Consider the following 18,759-nt stretch of genomic DNA (forward strand, 5'->3'; position numbering starts at 1 on the left):
AGGCAGCAGGGGTAAAGTCAGAACAAACAAACATCCAATAAAATAGTCCTTTTTTAGAGGCAATGTGACAAGAGTTCACAAACCCTTTGATTCAGCAATTCTACTTCTAGGATTCTCTTCTACTGTACAAAGGAACAAAGGTAACAGATGGTGTTATTTGTGATATTGATGAATAGAAACAACCCAAATCTCCATCAAAAGGAAATGGGGATATTTCAAATAAATGCGCTGTGTGGGGGACCTTCCTGTGAGCATCCAGCTCCTCAGCAAAGAGCTATCAAATGCTTAGCGTGCATGGGACTCTTGTGGGGCTGGTGGAGGACTTGAGTTCTGTGTCTTGGCTGACATGAGCCCAAAACAATGTCCCCTGAGTGAAGAAGAGAGTGCCTGCCTTTAGGTTAAATATGCCTGGAAAGAAACATGAGATGTCTGCACACCAAAGTGTTAGCATGGAAAACGTGGTCGTAGCCACAGGAGAATGATTGATTTTCTACTTTGCTCACTTCTGCATTGCTGGGAATTTTTACAATAACTGCATATTGATTTTATAAGGGAAAATATAGCTAACAAAAATATGTTTTAAGGCTGGGCTCAGTGGCTCATTCCTGTAATCCCAGTACTTTAGGAGGCCAAGGCAGGCGGATTGCTTGAGCCCAGGAGTTCGAGAACAGCCTGGGTAACATTGCAAAAACCCCGTCTCTACAAAAAATGCAAAAATTAGCCAGGCATGGTCGTGTGTGCCTGTAGTCCCAGCTACTCAGGAGTCTGAGGTGGGAGGATGGCTTGAGCCTGGGAGGCGGAGGTTGCCGTGAGTCATATCGCACCACTGCACTCCAGCCTGGGCCATAGAACCAGACCTTGCCTCAAAAAAACAAAAACAAACAAACAAACAAACAAAAACAGAAAAGCACATATATATATATTTTTTAAAAAGGCAGCATGTGGATGACTTTTCCTTTTTAATCCAAATGAGTCTTGTTTTTTAATAGGGCAGTTCAAACCACCTATGTTTATTGGTTTTCTTTGCCTTTTGTTGGTTTCCACATGGGAGCTTAAATCTCTATAGAACTTGCAGAATATACATTTTTCCCACTTGAGGAAACTGGGGAAATGGATTTCTTCCCTCTCTTCTGGCAGGGGTAGTTTATGGTCTATTTGCTGGCATGTGTCAGGGTCTAGGTGATTCCAGTCTAGTATTTTTGCCATTATGACCAACCCTACCATTTCTCAAGGATTTGGGCCAGCAACAGGGACATTTTGTCCCTAAGCTCATCTGAAGTCCTGGACTTCATTTATATGGACCAGGAGACTTGCACTGTCTTACCCTGAGATTCTTTGATTGCATGAAGCAGAAATTCATTGAGTGTAGCTTGGGAAGAAGAGGGGGATTAAAGGGAAGGATGTGGGAGTCAGGGCTCTAGGGGTAAACCACATAGCCTGGATCATGAAAGGCTGCAACTGGGACCTGGAAAATCAAGCTTAGGTTACCCCACATCCCTCCATGCCTGCAGAGGGTCTCCTCTCTGCTTCTTTTGGAAGACTGGCCACTCCAGCCCCACACAGCTTCCAGCTCACGTGCCTGATACTGACCCCTCTGCCCTTGGTTCAACACCTTGAGAGAATGAGATTGGCTCAGTGATGTATAGCACCTCTGTGATCAGGTACTTGCTCTGTTCAAAGCTGGCTGGGAGAGGGGAGGAGATGAGGTGCTCCTGTGATACAAACAGGAGACCCAGGGCTTGGCAGCCAGACTCTCAAAGGAGGAGGTGTGAGGGAAGGAGACAGGAGACTTTCTGGGTAAAAATTCAGTGAGATCCACGAGACACTTCCCTGTCATTTCCTCACCTGTCCTGGTGTTTAATCCCCTCTTGGGAATGCTGCCTTTACCGTAGGTATGTCCAAGACTGTTCGCCTTGACCAAGAAGGTGGAAGCAAGCAGAGCAGTCTGGCCCTGCTCTGTCCCCTGCAGCATTGCTGGTTTCCAAGGATCCCGCAGGGATGATGGGTCACCAGTCAATTTGCTGAGATCACCCTGAGAAACATGCCTAGGAAGCTTGCTTAGCCCCCTGGGGCCCCAGGCTGATTTCTGGAGAGCCACAAGCCTCAACACAACCCCCACCATAAGCAGAGACTTGCTGACCTCCCTGCACCTTCCCCACTTGCTACAGCTCTGGCCCCTCCTCAGGCCGAATGGATCAGCTTCCCCAGAAGAATCTCCTGCGACTACACCCTGCTGGCTCTGCTGGCTGTTCCACTGGAGTGGAGAGCTCCAGCATGGATGGTTTTTGGATGGAGGTGGAACAGATCCAACAGAGAGATGAGCTGAGGGAAGAGGACAGTGGTGGGAATGAAGGCCAGCTTCCAGAGGGTGAGAGACCCTGGCGGGGGCCTGTAGGGGTGGTGGGAGGGCTTGATTCCAGGCAGAGAAATGTCAGAGGATCCAGATATGAACCAGAACATGACAGCATTTTCTCTGTTGCCTGGACTGGTGCAGTATCCTCTTCACTGCTCTCCCTGCTTCACCCGTGATCCTTACTGTCTGTTCTCCATGCCATAGTCAAGACGATCTTTTAGTAATGTAAATTAGATTATGTCCCTCCTTAGAGTAAGTCCTTCAGGAAATATTTTTTGAGAGCCTATTATGTGCCAGGCACTGTTTAGGCACTGGGGATACAACAGTGAACACAAAACAGTCTCCTATATACATACCTAACGTTCTAGGGAAATTCTAAGCCCTCTGCTCTAAATCCTCAAATATCTCTCCATTTATCTCAGAGTAATAGAAAATTATGTGTCCCTATTATCTACTACTATGTAACAAACCACCTCAAGCTTAGAAGCATAATGCAGCAATAATCAATTATTATGACTATTACTATACCTCACTGTTGGAGGAGTTGAGTGGGCTCAGCTAGGTGGTTCTTGCTCAGGGCCTCTCATGCAGTTACAATCAAATGGTGGCTGGGGCTGGACTCATCTCAAAAGATTTCTCTTCTATGTGCCTGGTGGTGGATGTGACCATCGGGGGCCTCATCTGGGATTATCATCTGGAATACCTGCATGAGGCCTCCACATGTGGCCTGGGCTTCCTCACAGCATGGCGGCTGGGTTCCAAGCACAAGACCAAGAGAGAGAGCTGGGTAGAAGCTGTCTTGCTGCTTATGACCCAGCTTTAGAAGAAAGACAACATTGCTTCTGCTGCATTCTGTTACCCTGCATGCAGCTATGTACAAGGGGAGGGGAATTAGACTCCACCCCTTGATGGGGTGAGAGTCAAAGAATTTGGGGACATGTAATAAAGCCACCAGATCATAACTTACCAGGCTTTAAATAATTGGCTTCGTGCCTCCTCTCTGCCTCTTCTCCTCCCACCCTGACTGGCTGTCACTCTACTTCTGTCCTCGGGCCTCCTTGCTGGTCCTTGACCCTAAAAGCACTTTCCTGCCTCAAGTCCTTTGTCCTCTCTGCTCCCTTGGCCTCAAATGCTCTTGCCCCAGGCATCTGCATGGCTTGTTTTCTGCGGTCAGGACTGGGCTCAAATGTTACCTCCTCAGAGAGGTCTTCACCAGCTTCCCTACGTAAAATAGCACCCCTGCCCCATCACTCTCTAGCCCCTGCCCTACTCTGTTCGTTGCTGCAGCAATGATCACTGCCTGACTTTACCTAGTGCACTTCACTGTGCATGTGTCTGTGACCCCCACTAGAATGTAACTTCCATGAGTCCAGGGACATCATCGGCCCTTTTCACTGCTGTGTCCACAGTGCCTAGAACAGAGCCAAGCACATTCCCCTCCTCCATCCTTACTTGTTCAGCAGATGAGGGAATGAAAGGGCTCCACATGGAACCCTTCCTGGTTTGGCATGTAATTCAGCTGGGCTTGCCCCTTTGGCAAAACAGACCACGTGGTGATGCAGACCTCCTAAGGGCCTAATAGTCTCATGCAGTGCCTCCAAGTGTAAATGTAAAAAAATCCCTGGTTACACTAGAAGTGGTTTCAGGAGATGCCCTGCATAGGAGGTCCTCCATGTGGCCTCTCTGGAATCATGATGTGGCCAGCAATCTAATTTCCCACAATACACAGGGAGTGGAGTCAGAGTGGGTCAGAGAGAAGCCACTTTGAGCAACTAAATAAACACAGGAGCTTTTTTAGACTCACAGGGCTGAGGGATCCTGAGTGGCATGGAGCCAAGACTGGTTTGTTTGTTTGTTTTCCTTTCTTTTCTTTTTATTTATTTATTTAATTTTTGAAACGGAGTTTCACTCTGTCACCCAGACTGGGGTGCAGTGGCACAATCTCAGCCCACTGCAACCTCCATCTCCTGGGTTCAAGCGATTCTCCTGCCTCAGCCTCCCAAGTAGTTGGGACTACTGGCATTCACCACCACACCCGTCTAATTTTCGTATTTTTAGTAGAGATGGGGTTTCGCCATGTTGGCCAGGCTGGTCTTGAAATCCTGATCTCAGGTGACCTGCCCACCTTGGCCTCCTAAAGTGCTGGGATTACAGGCATGAGCCACCATGCCCGGTCATCTTTTCTTTTTATTCAGACACCAACTTGAACCAGAGGGATTGTTAATAATTTATTTTTCCCATCAATGTCTACTCATGGCAGGTGATGTTGGATGCTCCATTTATGGTGGGGATCTTGTTTCCTTTTAAAATAGATGTGTTTTAGTAAAAAATGTAGCCCATGATTAAGGGGATATATTTGGTAAGGAATTTTACAGGGATAATTAGATACAGATAAAAATCATAAAGGTGGTAGGTGAATGCCTACATTTCAAGAAACAGTGGCTCATTGAAAGGATCCTGTACAAACAAAAAAATGTCTGGCATTGTGATAGAATCAGCACCTCCACCAGCCAGCACAAGTCAGGAATGGACCCACAACATTGCAACTGCCCTGGAGGCATCTGTTCTGGTTCCCAAGTGCAGGGAAAGTGTTGGGGGAAGACTTGGATTATTTGCAAAACCCAGGCTGCCATAAAAGCAGTTTTGTTTGAGTTTTTAAAACACTTATTACCTTGTTGACTAACTGGGTCAACACTGGGTACAACTGTACACCCCACCAATCCTCTCGCACATGTGTTCAATTTCCAGTAAGAGCTCTTGTCCATTTCCCCCATGATAAGGCCAGTGTTTCTCAAGTGTGGTCTGAAGACCCTATTGCATTAGAATAATCTGAGGAAGACATTCGAAGTGCAGATTCTCAGGCCCGAGGCCTGAACTCCTGGAACAGAATCCCTGGAGGTAAGACCCGAGATCCTGAAATCTCAACACACCCTCCCATTCCAGTTAATGGTTTTGCTATGGGACTATGACAGTTTCCTTAGGAAGCACAGTAGAGGGGACAATTCCAACACAAATAAGGTCTTGAATATGGAGGACTTCCCAAAGGGACATCAACACCCAGCACCAACTTCCCAAGGGGACACCATGTGACCCTGTAGTGGTCTCTGCCAGATTTTGGATAAGTGGGTTCATTACTTTGGAGAGAAGTGGGTCCAAAATCCGAACATGCAGGGCCCTTCACCCCCTCTGTTTTCCAGGGATTGCTATGTTATGGGTTGACATCCATACACTGGCTAATGCTATCAGTACCCCCCACCCCGCCCCCAATTCTCAGAAGGCTCATTGATCTTCTCCCCCAGAGAGTCTGGTTGGTGTTAATAGGTCTCACGATCAGATATGCAGAAACTCCTGTGTCCAGGTGAGTGTGTGCTTCTCTGCAGAACTTTGGTTAGCACGAGTGGCTGAGTGCAGAGCTGTGTGTGTTCATCTGGGTTCTACTTCTGTTGGCAGAAGGGGAAGCTGAATCCCAGTGGCTGCAGGACACAGGCCTGTCGGGCCTCCTTGGTGGCCTGGGCTTGGATGGTGATCACCAGGAGCTCCTGTCCACCCTGACACAGACCCAGGTGTCCGCTGTGTGCCGCCGGCTGGACATCTATGCTCGCTCAGTGCGAAGACAACACAAGACACCTGTCAGAGATGTCAGGGATGTCTTTGGGGTCTTCAATTCAGGGGTAAGTGGCATATGGGTCATTGCAGGCCCCGTCTGACTGGGATCTCTGTGCTGCCGCCACAGCCTGAGAGATGCAGTGATCCTGCTGAAGGGCTGTGTTGGTGTGTGTATGTGTGTGTTGGTGTGTGGGTATTGGTATGTGTGTTGGTGTGTGTGTTGGTGTCTGTGTGTTGGTGTGTGTGTTGGGGTGTGTGTGTGTTGGGGTATGTGTGTTGGGGGTGTGTGTGTTGTCTGTGTTGGGGTGTGTGTGTGTGTTGGTGTGTTGGTGTGTGTGTTTTGGGGTGTGTGTGTATTGGTGTGTGCATGTTGGTGTGTGTGCGTGTTGGTGTGTATGTGTTGGTGTTTGTGTGTGTTGGGGTGTGGGGTTGTGTTGTGTGGGTGTTGGTATGTGTGTTGGTGTGTGTGTTGGTGTGTGTTGGTGTCTGTGTTGGTATGTGTGTTGGGGTATGTGTGTTGAGTGTGTGTGTTGTGTGTGTTGGGGTGTGTGTTGGTGTGTGTGTGTTGGTGTGTATGTGTGTGTTGGGGTGTGTGTGGGGGTGTGTTGGTGTGTGTGTGGGTGTGTTGGTGTGTGTGTTGTGTGTGTTCGTGTGTGTGTATTTAGAGTGCATTGGCTTGCACACGTATGTCTCCCTGCCTTCCACTATGTCCCTATGTTGCATGTAGGTCTTCATCTCCCATGCATGCCACTGCATATATGCCTGTTGCCACTGTGTGTCCTTGGGTGAGCCTGAAAGCCTAGGTTCTTTCTATATAATTGTTATTGATGCAGGGCAGGCAAGCCCCTAAATTGGGGATTAGCTCTGGAAGCTTTTGGTTTCACTCAGGAAAGAATTCAAGAGTGAGCTGGTGGTAGAAGAAAACAACACTATGGAGGCAGCAGTGATACAGTGGCGTGACTGCTGCTGCAGAGCAGGGCCACCCGATAGGCCGTGTGTCCAGGGCAGCAGCTCAGGAGCCGTTCTGCCTTTTAATTACATGCAAATTAAGGGGTGAGTTATTCAGAAATTTCTAGAAAAGGGGCAGTAATTTCCAGGTGTTGCCATTGGCAATGGTAAACTGTCATGGCACTGTGGGCATGTCTTATGGAGAGGTGTTTTTGCCTCTTCCTTGTTTCAGCCAAAGTCCCACCTCCTACCTCATTATCAGTACAAAATCCTTTTTTTTTTTTTTTTTGAGACTGAGCCTCGCTCTGTCACCCAGGCTAGAGTGCAGTGGCGACATCTCTGCTCACTGCAAGCTCCGCCTCCCGGGTTCATGCCGTTCTCCTGCCTCAGCCTCCCGAGTAGCTGGGACTACAGGCGCCCACCACCATGGCCGGCTAATTTTTTGTATTTTTAGTAGAGACGGGGTTTCACCGTGTTAGCCAGGATGGTCTCTATCTCCTGACCTCGTGATCCACCAGCCTCGGCCTCCCAAAGTGCTGGGATTACAGGCGTGAGCTACCACGCCCGGCTGGCACAAAATACTTTTTTATTGTCACTGTGTATCCTGCTGACACTTGAAGCCTTATAGATTGTGGGCATCATCTTTCTTGGAGCATCTCTGAAGTGGCATAACAGTGATTAAAACCACAGGCTTTGGAGCCAGCCAGACTTGGGCCCCAGTGCCCATTCCCTGACTTAGCAGCTGTGGGACTTTGGGCAAGTAACTCAGCCTCTCTGGGCTTCAGTGGCTCCATCTGTGAAAAGGGGTTGTGGGTGGCTTCTGTCTCCCGGGGTTGTGTGAGCATTGTCAGCTTCCCACATGAGTAATTGGGCACTGTCTGTAATTTGCATAGAAAATGTCATCAGAGAATGGGGACTCCGGTATGAAGGGGGCCCAGCTCAGTTCCAGGGCCTCTAAGTCTCCTCCAGGTAAGTGGTCTTCATTCTCCAGGGCCCTGAGAATCCTCCAGGCTGCATAAAGGGCTGCTCTGTGAAGTAAGAGAATGTGCACACCTCCCAGCATTTCCTGCTTCCTGCTGACTCCCTGCCTTCCCTGCTCAAGGGCAGTAGGGAGGAGCCCTGAGGGGACAGGTTGGGCCCTTAAGTGAGCTGTTGCCATCAGGCCCATGGGGCTCAAGATGGGAAAATTCTCTTCCTGGGCAATTGGCCTTAGCTGGGAAATCACTTCCTGGGGTAGTGAGGGTCTTAGCTAGGAAATCATTTCCTGGGGGCAATGGGCCATAGCTAGGAAATCACTTCCTGGGCAATGAGCCTGAGCCCTAAACCTAATGATTTGATCCTGGGGCTTTGAACTTGAGCTTGGGAGCTCACTTCTTAGGACTAAGGGCCTAAGTCCCAAACCCAAACACTTCTTCCTGGCAGCCAGTTCTCACTGCCTTTCTCTGCTTTGTTTCCCCCGCCCTGCAGCAGCAGAGCCTGGGGGGCTGCAGGAGCAGGCTGGGAGGGAAGAAGCCTTCAACATGGACTCTGCCTACTCAGAACAAGCTGCGGTGCTCCTGCAGAGGGGCAGGCCATCCCGGGGAGGCACCTCTGCCTGGGGCAAGGGTTCCCTGCCGGTGAGGATGCTGTCCACAGGGCTGGTTGGCTAGGTCCCCCTGTGCTCAGGCACCAGCACCCATCTCTTCACACCTTCCACACTGACAGGCATCCAGCACAAAAGTTGTTAATTCATTCATTCATTTAATTAGTACCACAAATATTTACTGAGTGACCGCTGGGTATCAAGACTGGGGAGCAGGATGCTTACAGTCTAACAGTCCTGTCAGTATTGTCTCCATGCTCTTTGTTTTTATCCTTAGAAAGCCCTCCCTCCTCCAGCAAGCTCATAACCGTCCATCAACATGTTTTTCTAGTTACTTTTAAAATTAATTTTAGTGCCTGGAGTGACAGAGAGAGACCCAATATTTTAGTTCTGTTCTTTCCTCCCTCTCTCCCTCCCTCCCTTCCCTCCTCCTCCTCCTTCTTTTTTCTTTCTTTCTCTTTCTTTCCTTTCTTTCTCCTCCATCCTTCCCTCCCTCCCTCCGTCCCTTCCTTCCTTCTTTCCTTCCTTCCTTTTCTTCTTCCTTTCTTTCCTTCTTTTTTTTTCTTTGAGACAAGGTCTCACTCCGTCACCCAGGCAGGAGTGCAGTGGTACCATCCCAGCTCACTGCAGCCTCAACCTCCCAGGCTCAAGCTATCCTTACACCTCAGTCTCTCAAGCAGCTAGGACTACAGTTGCATGCCACCATGCCCAGCTAATTTTTAAAATTTTTTTAGAGTTAGGTTCTTCCTACATTGCCCAGGCTGGTCTCAAACTCCTGGGCTCAAGCAATCCTCCAGCCTTAGCCTCCCAAAGTGCTGGGATTACAGGTGTGAGCCACCGCGCCTGGCCGTTCTTTTTTCCCAAAATATTCAGTTATCCCAGCATAGTTCCTTCCAAATAGGATGTAATCATTGATAGTTAGGTTTTTAAAGATTGAACTATAACTCGCTGTTAAGTGCACAGATATTTACCAGGTACAGCTTGGTGTGTATGCCCGTGTAAATACCACCAAATGAGTACAGAAACTTCCTTGCTTGATGGCTTGTAATATGGAAAAAGAAAGAAAGAAAAAGAAACTTCCTACCCCACCACCCCCTCAGTGCCCGCATGCCCTTCCCAGGTAATTCCTTTCCCTGCAGAATAACCACTATTCTGACTTCTCTCATGGAGTAAATATAGTCTTTCACAGTCCCTCTGTTACTAAAGGAACTGTTTCTTCTTTGACCACGTGATGATGCAGTCGATGCAATCTTAGGTAACATTTTACTGAGGGCTGCCCTGGCCCAGCGCATTGTTCCCAAGGCTTCCAGTGCCCTCATTGCTCCCTGACTATATGATAGAAAGAAAGAGAAGTAGGGTCAGGCACAGTGGCTCACGCCTGTAATCCCAGCAATGTGAGAGGCCAAGGCGAGAGGATTGCTTGAGTCTAGGAGTTTGAAACCAGCCTGGGCAACATAACAATACCCCATCTCTACAAAAAATTTTTGAAATAGCCAGGTGTGATGGTGCAGGCCTGTAGTCTTAGCCACTTGGGAGGCTGAGGCAGGAGGATCACTTGTACCTGGAGGTTGAAGCTGCAGTGAGCTATGATTGCACCACTGCTCTCCAGCCTGGGCCACAGAGCAAGACCTAAAAAAAAAAAAAAAGAGAGAAGTGGCATATGTTAGTCTGTTTTTACACTGCTGATAAAGGCATGAAAGAGGTTTAATGGACTTACAGTTCCACATGGCTGGGGAGGCCTCACAATCATGGTGGAAGGTGAAAGGCACGTCTCATGTGGCAGCAGACAAGAGAAAAGAGCTTGTGCAGGGAATCTCCCCTTTTTAAAACCATCAGATCTCGTGAGACTTATTCACTATCACAAGAACAGCCTGGGAAAGACCTGCCCCCGTGATTCAATTACCTCCCACAGGGCCCCTCCCACAACACATGGGAATTCAAGATGAGATTTGGCGGGGGACATAGCCAAACCATATCATGGTGCTCAGAGAGGAGAAGTGACAGAATTGGCTCCCACAAAGGCCAGGACAGGAACACCTGGCAGCCTGACCCCGGAGCCTTCCCAACTGACCACCACTCTCTACTGCTTAGGAAACCAGCCCCACCCCCTGCAGTAGCCTCTATTCCAATGTGAGAGTACTTTCACTCATTCAAATGGAATTTTCTTAGGTCCACAACAAGTTGCAAAAACAGAACTCCCACGTACTCTGCACCTAGTTTCTCTTAGTGATAATATTTTCCATTAATCATAGTACATCAAATAACATTTATATTTATTTATTTATTTATTTAATTTTTTCTTTTTTGAAACAGTCTCACTCTGTTGCCCAGGCCAGAGTGCAGTGGCAAAACCTCGGCTCACTACAACCTCCACCCCCGACGTTCAAGTGATTGTTGTGCCTCTGCCTCCCAAGTAGCTGGGACTACAGGCATGTGCTACCACACCCAGCTAATTTTTGTATTTTTAGTAGAGACAGGGTTTCTCCATGTTGGCCAGGCTGGTCTCGAACTCCTGACCTCAGGTGATCTGCCCGCCTCAGCCTCCCAAAGTGTTAGGATTACAGGTGTGAGCCACTGCACCCGGCCTAAATTTTTTTTTTTTGAGACGGAGTCTCGCTCTATTGCCCAGGCTGGAGTGCAGTGGTGCAATCTTGGCTCACTGCAAGCTCTGCCCCCTGGGTTCATGCCATTCTCCTGCCTCAGCCCCCGAGTAGCTGGGACTACAGGCGCCTGCCACCATGCCTGGCTAATTTTTTGTATATTTAGTAGAGATGGGGTTTCACCGTGTTAGCCAGGATGGTCTCAATCTCCTGACTTCATGATCCGCCAGCCTCGGCCTCCCAAAGTGCTGGGATTACAGGCGTGAGCCACCGCGCCTGGCCTAAAATTTTTTAATAATGAGTTTCTATTTCTAAAACATCAGAGATAATTAATATTCAACATTATCTTGTCTTTTTCTTTGACAGTGTTTCTCCATTAAATTATGAATGATGATAATAATTAATCATGCTAAAGGGCCAGGCATGGTGGCGCACACCTGTAATGCCAGCACTTTGGAAGGCCAAGGTGGGAGGATCACTTGAGGCCAGAAATTCGAGACCAGCCTGGGCAACATAGCAAGACCCCATCTCAACAAAAAATTTTTTTAAATAATTGGGTGTGGGCCAGGCATGGTGGCTCATGCCTGTAATCCCAGCACTTTGGGAGGCCGAGGCAGGCAGATCACTTGAGGTCAGGAGTTTGAGACCAGCTGGGCCAACATGGTGAAACCCCATCCCTACTAAAAATACAAAAGTTAGCTGGGTGTGGTGGTGCACAACTATAATCCCAGCTACTTGGGAGGCTGAGGCAGGAGAATTGCTTGAACCTGGGAGACAGAGATTGTAGTGAGCAGAGATCATGCCACTGCACTCCAGCCTGTGTGGCAGAGTGAGACTCCGTCTCAAAAAAAAAAAAAAAGTTGGATGTGGTGGTGTGTGCCCGTAATCTTAGCTACTCAGGAGGCTGGGGCAGGAGTATCACTTGAGCCGAGTTCAAGGTTACAGTGAGCTGTGATTGTGCCCCTGCACTGCAGCCTGGGTGACAGAGCAAGACTCTCCTCTGAATAATAATAATAATGCTAAAGACATCACATATTGATCTTTTACCACACACTAAGCATTATGCCAAGTACTTCACATATTTGATTTAATTTCAATCTATTAAGTTAGTGATAATTGTGTTAATAAACTAAAAAGTAGTAGTAAGTATTGAGTACTCACTATGTGTCAGGCACCATGTTTCATACACTTTATTGAATTTAATCTCACCAACAGTCTTGTGAAGTAGATACTGTTATCACTTCCATTTTGCAGATGAACACACAGGTAAAATTATTTGCGTGCACTCACAGGTAAAGTCAGAATTTGAACCCCGGGGGATGTGACTCCATAGCCCATGCCGCAAGCACTAGGCTGTATTATAAGCATCAATTACTATTTCTTTCCCTTTGAGCACTCGAAAGGGGCACTGGGAAGTGGTCCGGCCACGCCCTCCAGGCAGTGCTGAACAAGCCTGGCCCTCCCGCTTGCCTTCTCTGACCTTGGGCGGCAGGAAAGCCTGGAGCTGCCTGCAGATTCCCAAGGTGGCCTCTAGATGGCACGGTTGAGCATTCTTTATTTCTGCCGGTGGCATGGCCAAGGCTGGGGACAGAGCCGGTGAGGCAGAGGAACAAAGGACCAGAGTAGAAGCAATAATAAGAAGCCCATGGGGTGATCCCTCTTCTCCAGGTCCTCTTGTGGGAGGGCAGGCAGTGAAAACAGTTTCTGTTTCTTGGGGCTTCGCTATGTGCTTGGGACTGTACCAAGCACTCTATATCCATTAGGTCATTTGCTCCCACTAAAATTTTATGAGGCCGTTGCCGTGGCTCATGCTTGTAATTCCAGCACTTTGGGAGGCTGAGGTGGGAGAATTGCTTGAGCCCAGGTGTCTGAGACCAGCCTGGGCAACATAGAGAAACCGTGTCTCTACAAAACATACAAAGATTAGCCAGGTGTCGAGGTGCACACCTGTAGTCCCAGCTACTCAGGAGGCTGAGGCAGGAGGATCAATTGAGCCCAGGAGGTCGGGGCTGCAGTCAGCAGTGTTCATGCCACTGTACGCCAGCTTGGGCAACAGAGCAAGACCGTGTCTCCAAAGAAAAAAACAAACAAACATGCAAAAACCTTCTGAGGTAGGCTCTATTTTATGATTATGGATGGAGAATCAGAGCCTCAGAATGTCACTCCGTTTGCAAGAGGTGGAGCTTGGACTTGACTTGAGGACAGACTCCTCCTGAGTGCTTGCTCTTATCCACGCTGCTCTTCCTTCTGCCTAAATGCCCTGGGGAGAAGGGGGAGCCCCAAAATACACATCAGACTCATAGCCTGACAAATTGTCTTTACTTCCCTCTCTGTTAATAGAAGTTTACCGTCCCCAAAGGCAGACTTGGCGTGACGAGGATAGGAGACTTGTCCCTGCAGGATATGAGGAAGGTACCTTCTCTGGCCCTCATAGAGCTGACCGCGCTCTGTGACATCCTCGGCTTGGACCTGAAGAGGAGCAAGGCGGGGAAGTGGAAAGCGGCAGGTGAGCAGCCCCGGCCCAGGGAAAGCCCTGTGGCCACAGTCCTCATAGGGAGCTGCACACGGACTCTCCCAGCAAGAGATGCTCAGCTTTTTCTTTCTTTCTTTCTTTTTTTTTTTTGAGACGGAGTCTCACTCTGTCACCAGGCTGGAGTGCAGTGATGTGATCTCGGCTCACTGCAACCTCCGCCTCCCGGGTTCAAGCAATTCTCTTGCCTCAGCCACCCGAGTAGCTGAGACTGCAGGTGTGCACCACCATGCCCAGCTAATTTTTGTATTTTTAGTAGAGACGGGGTTTCACCATGTTGGCCAGGATGGTCTTGGTCTCTTGACCTCGTGATCTGCCTGCCTCAGCCTCCCAAAGTGCTGGGATTACAGGTGTGAGCCACCACGCCTGGCCAGCATGCTCAGCTTCTATATTCCTTCTGTTTACATTTTTTTTTCTGCATATGTAAACAATTCCTGCTCATTGTGGGAAATTTGTGAAATAGAGTAGAATACAAAAAGGAAAAAATATAATTCAGAAAAGCACTTTTAGTGTATTATCTTCCTTTGTGTGTATATGTGTGTATCCTTTTTTCACCTAATATTATATAATTATGGTTTGGGAGCAGTGGCTCACACCCGTAATGCCAACAATTTGGGAGGCCGAGGTGGGAGGCTCACTTGAGCCTGGGAGTTTGAGACCAGCATGGGTGACATAGTGAGACCCCGTCTCTACAAAAAATAAAAAAGTAGCCAGGCGTGCTGGTGCACACCTGTAGTCTCACCTACCCGGGAGGCTGAAGTGGGAGGATCACTTGAGCCCGGGAGGTGAAGGCTGCAGTGAGCCTTGATCATGCCACTGCACTCCAGCCTGGGTGACAGAGACAGACTCTGTCTCATTCTATATATATAGAACTATGAGACCCTGTTTCATAATTCCATTATATATAATAGAATATATTATAGTTATAGATCTATATTATAGAATATTATATATAATAGAATTATGGACATTTTCCAGTTATTGTATCATTTAGTGGTTGTCATGATAATGCTACATAACAAACAACCCCCAAACTCATGACTTAAGAATTCTTTACTCTTGCTCACATGTTTATGGGTAAACTGGGCGTAGCTTGGCTGATCTAGGCTTAGCTCCAAGTTGTTGGCTGAGTGTAGGTATGCTCACAGGTCTCTCATCCTCCTGGGACCAGCTGGCTGTCTGGAGGATGTTCTTATGGTGACAGCAGAAGCTCAGAGGGCAAACTGTACCACACAATGCATTTTAAGCCTCTGCTTGCATCTTGTAGGTTACCATGCCATTGGTCCAAACTAGTCACATGGCCTAGCAAGGGGTGAGGAAGTACACTGTGCTTCCCTAATGGGAAGATTTGCAAATTCACATGGCAGAGGGTGTGGATACAAAGAGGGGTAATGAATTTAGAACAATAGTGACATTTACCACAACTATTAAATATTCCTTGAAAACATGATTTTTATTTATTTATTTATTTATTTATTTATTTTTTTGAGAGAGAGTCTCTCTCTCTTGCCCAGGCTGGAGTGCAGTGGCATGATCACAGCTCACTGCAGCCTCAACCTCCCCAGGCTCAGGTGACCCTCTCACTTCAGCCGCCTGAGTAGCTTGGACTGCAGGTATGTGCCATCATGCCCTGCTAATTTTTGTATTTTTTGTAGAGATGCAGTATTTTTATGTTGCCCAGACTGGTCTCGAACTCCTGGGCTCAAATGATCTTCCCACCTCAGCCTCCCAAAGTGCTGGGGTTACAGGCATGAGTCACCTTGCCTGGTGAAAACATGATTTTTAATCACTGCACTATTTTCCTCCTCGTGGATGTATTCTAATATATTTAACCATTTCCCTATTAGTGGACATTTTTGATGCCCATGTCTTTCCTATTATAAGACACAATCACTACTGCTGTATATATGCTTTTGAATGCATCTTAGCTTACTTTAGATTATACTTATGAGTTAAGTTCCTGAGATAATATTGCCCTTCAGCAGTGTATGAAAGTGTTCATTTCACTGCATCATTGTCAACATTATGCATTGTGATTTTTTGGTTTGGTTTGGTTTGGTTTTTTGGTTTGCTTCTTTAAAGACAAGAGGATGGTGAATAAAAAAAGACCGGGGGAGGAATCTAGCAGAGGTGGGGTAGGCCAGAGAAGGGAGAAAAAAGGAAGGTGTGGAGAAAATGTGGAAGGAGAGTTTGCCTGAGAAGACCTCAAGCCAGGGTGGTTAAGATTGACCCAGGGAATACATTCTCTAGGACCTGGCCCATCCTGCAGAGCCAGAGCTCTACCCAGGACTGCTGTTACATTTTTATACCCGGTGCCTTCTGGAGCAGCAGCGTGCTTCCCTTTCAATACTTTTTTTTTTTTTTCTGTGAGACAGAACTTTGCTCTTGTCACCCAGGCTGGAGTGCCGTGGTGCAATCTTGGCTCACTGCAACCTCTGCCTCCTGGGTTCAAGCGATTCTCCTGCCTCAGCCTCCCAAGTAGCTGGGGTTACAGACACCCGCTACCACACTCAGCTAATTTTTTGTGTGTTTTTAGTAGAGACAGGGTTTCGCCATGTTGGCCAGGCTAGTCTTGACCTCCTGACCTCAGGTGATCCACCTGTCTCGGCCTCCCAAAGTGCTGGGATTACAGGCTTGAGCCACTGCACCTGGCCCTTTCAATACTTCTTTAACCAGCTAAGATTTTCTGCTCTGAGACATATCTCCTCAGCCGTAATGTTTTAATGAAAACATTACTGCTGAGGCCTAATGTTCTGCTCAAGAGGAGAGGTTTGGGTCCAACCATTCTCTAGAGAGCTCAGTCCTTCCACAGGAAAAGGGGTCTGATTCTAGTTGCCCAGGAGATCTTGTAGGTCGGAGCCCAGTGATCATTCCAAGAAGTGAAATGTGCCTCTGCTCTTTGACTTTCTGCAGAAACTCGCCTCTTTGGTGTGCCCCTGGACAGCCTGCTAGAAGCTGACCACAAAGTCCTCCCCAGCACACAGGTCCCACTGGTCCTTCAAGCCGTAAGTCGCCCCCGCCCCCAGCTTGGGTTTATTTAATCCTTCAGAGGCTGGCTCGGGGGACCATTGTCAGGAGACATCCAGCAAAGGGGCGAAAGGATGGGCTTTATAATCAGGCAGACCTGGGTTCAAATTCTGGCTCTGGCACTTGCTGGCTCAGAGACCTGGGGTGGATTTTTGCTGTTGTTGTTATTGTTGTTGTTGTTTTTATTTTATAAATTTTTGTCTTGGCTGGGCGTGGTGGCTCACACCTGTAATCCCAGCACTTTGGGAGGCCGAAGCGGGTGGATCATGAGGTCAGGAGATCAAGACCATCCTGGTTAACACGGTGAAACCCCATCTCTACTAAAAATACAAAAAAAAAAAAATTAGCCGGGTGTAGTGGCGGGCACCTGTAGTCCCAGCTACTTGGGAGGCTGAGGCAGGAGAACGGCGTGAACCCGGGAGGCGGAGCTTGCAGTGAGCCGAGATCATGCCACTGCACCCCAGCCTGGGCAACAGAGCGAGACTCTCTCAAAAAATACATAAGTAAATAAATAAATAAGTAAATTTTTGTCTTAATTTTTTTTGTAGAGACAGGGTCTCACTATGTTGCCCAAGCTGGTCTCGAACTCCTGGCCTCAAGTGATCCTTGGGGTGGATTTTTTTTTCTTTTCTTTTTAACTTCTGAATCTTAAAGTCAAGGGTGGATTTTTGAACTTTCATTAGCCTCCCTTTCAACATCTGTAAATTGGGATGATGATAACAGTATCCTCCTCTTATCAATGATTAAATGAGAAAAATGTATATGAAGCTCTCAGAATGCTGGGCTCATGGAAGTGGTCACAAAAACTAATATTATTCTGAAGGAAACCCTTCTCCTGGTACTCCCCTCTTTCTGATTTTCATGGGAGACAAACACACCATTTTGAATCCTGCTTTTCAGCGGTTCCTGGTTTAAATGCTGGTTTCTCTTTCTGACAGCTGCTGTCCTGTTTGGAAAAGAGAGGACTGGACATGGAAGGCATTCTCAGGGTGCCCGGATCCCAGGCCAGGGTCAAGGTAATGGTTTGGCTTCCTGGCTTCACTGAGGCTGCATCTCCCCCATGCTCACATGTGTGTTAAGCCGGGAGGGAAACCAGTCCCTGACTCGCCAGTGATCTGTCTTTGGTCTCTGTGTGGGTCGAGGGTTTGAGAGGCTGAAGGTGGCATGATGAGCATGGTGGCAGAGAGTGTGGGCCCTGGAGTCAGACCACCTACGTTTAATGAGCAGAGCTCTGTGCTCAGTGACACGCACATTAGACCATTTCGTCCTTACTTCAATCCCACGAGGGAGGTGCTCTTGTTGTCCCCACTTTGCTGATGAGGAAACCAAGCCCCAGAGAAGTGGTAGAGCAACTTCTACCAGAGCCCTGGGCCAACTGTGTTTTCATGCCCCGCCTTCCTGTAGGGGCTGGAACAGAAACTGGAGAGAGACTTCTATGCTGGCCTTTTTAGCTGGGACGAGGTTCATCACAATGACGCCTCTGATTTGCTCAAAAGGTTCATCCGGAAGCTGCCGACACCTTTGCTCACAGCTGAGTACCTCCCGGCCTTCGCCGTGGTGCCTAGTGAGTGTGCCCAAGCCCTTAGCCTGTGCAGGGATGGAGAGTTGGCTGTCACTGGCCTTGGTTGGAGAGGGGAAGCCATGCAAAGGCAGGACTCCGTGTTCCTGGAAATGTCTGTTCCAGAAATGTCCAACTGATGGGGGAAGAAGCAAGTGTGAACATGTGAGCCCAATGTGTGCACATACGCATGTGCACGTGTGTCCTGCGTGTGTTGTATGGCATGTGTGCAGGTGTGTGAGGAGAGGAGGCTAAGGTTTTGCACACTACAGTCCCTATTAGTTCTCACATGGATGAGTGGACTAGTTTCCTTCACATCTTGACATCCATGGGGTTGAGCTTATCAGCATCATTACCTGTGTATCTGTGGGCAGACATGTGTGTGCATGTCCATCTGTGTGCACATCTGCAGATCAGCATGTGTTGCACGGACCTTGCTGTATGTATAGTCTGCATATATATGTTCCTGTCTGGACTTCTTCACAATCCACAATGAACAAAGATAGTCACTTCTATTTTTCTCAAAAAAATACAGCAGCTCTCCTGAGATCTCAC

The 18,759-nt window shown here is 48.1% G+C and overlaps 1 protein-coding gene across 4 annotated transcripts in view; it reads left to right on the plus strand.

Moving 5' to 3' along the window:
- Positions 1-18,759, plus strand: part of ARHGAP40 (Rho GTPase activating protein 40) — a 48,705-nt gene that overhangs the window by 19,415 nt on the left and 10,531 nt on the right. For 2 of the 4 annotated variants that reach the window (XM_063802961.1, XM_016937908.4), the window contains exons 2-9: positions 2,169-2,368; positions 5,804-6,024; positions 7,801-7,876; positions 8,375-8,523; positions 13,430-13,595; positions 16,533-16,624; positions 17,585-17,662; positions 18,051-18,210. In XM_063802961.1, the coding sequence (XP_063659031.1) occupies positions 2,169-2,368; positions 5,804-6,024; positions 7,801-7,876; positions 8,375-8,523; positions 13,430-13,595; positions 16,533-16,624; positions 17,585-17,662; positions 18,051-18,210 (1,142 nt within the window). The remainder of the gene's footprint in view (positions 1-2,168; positions 2,369-5,803; positions 6,025-7,800; positions 7,877-8,374; positions 8,524-13,429; positions 13,596-16,532; positions 16,625-17,584; positions 17,663-18,050; positions 18,211-18,759) is intronic. The other 2 variants (XM_063802962.1, XM_063802963.1) reach the window with 2 other exon arrangements.

The sequence above is a fragment of the Pan troglodytes genome, chromosome 21, assembly GCF_028858775.2.
Source record: "Pan troglodytes isolate AG18354 chromosome 21, NHGRI_mPanTro3-v2.0_pri, whole genome shotgun sequence".
Lineage (NCBI taxonomy): Eukaryota > Metazoa > Chordata > Mammalia > Primates > Hominidae > Pan > Pan troglodytes.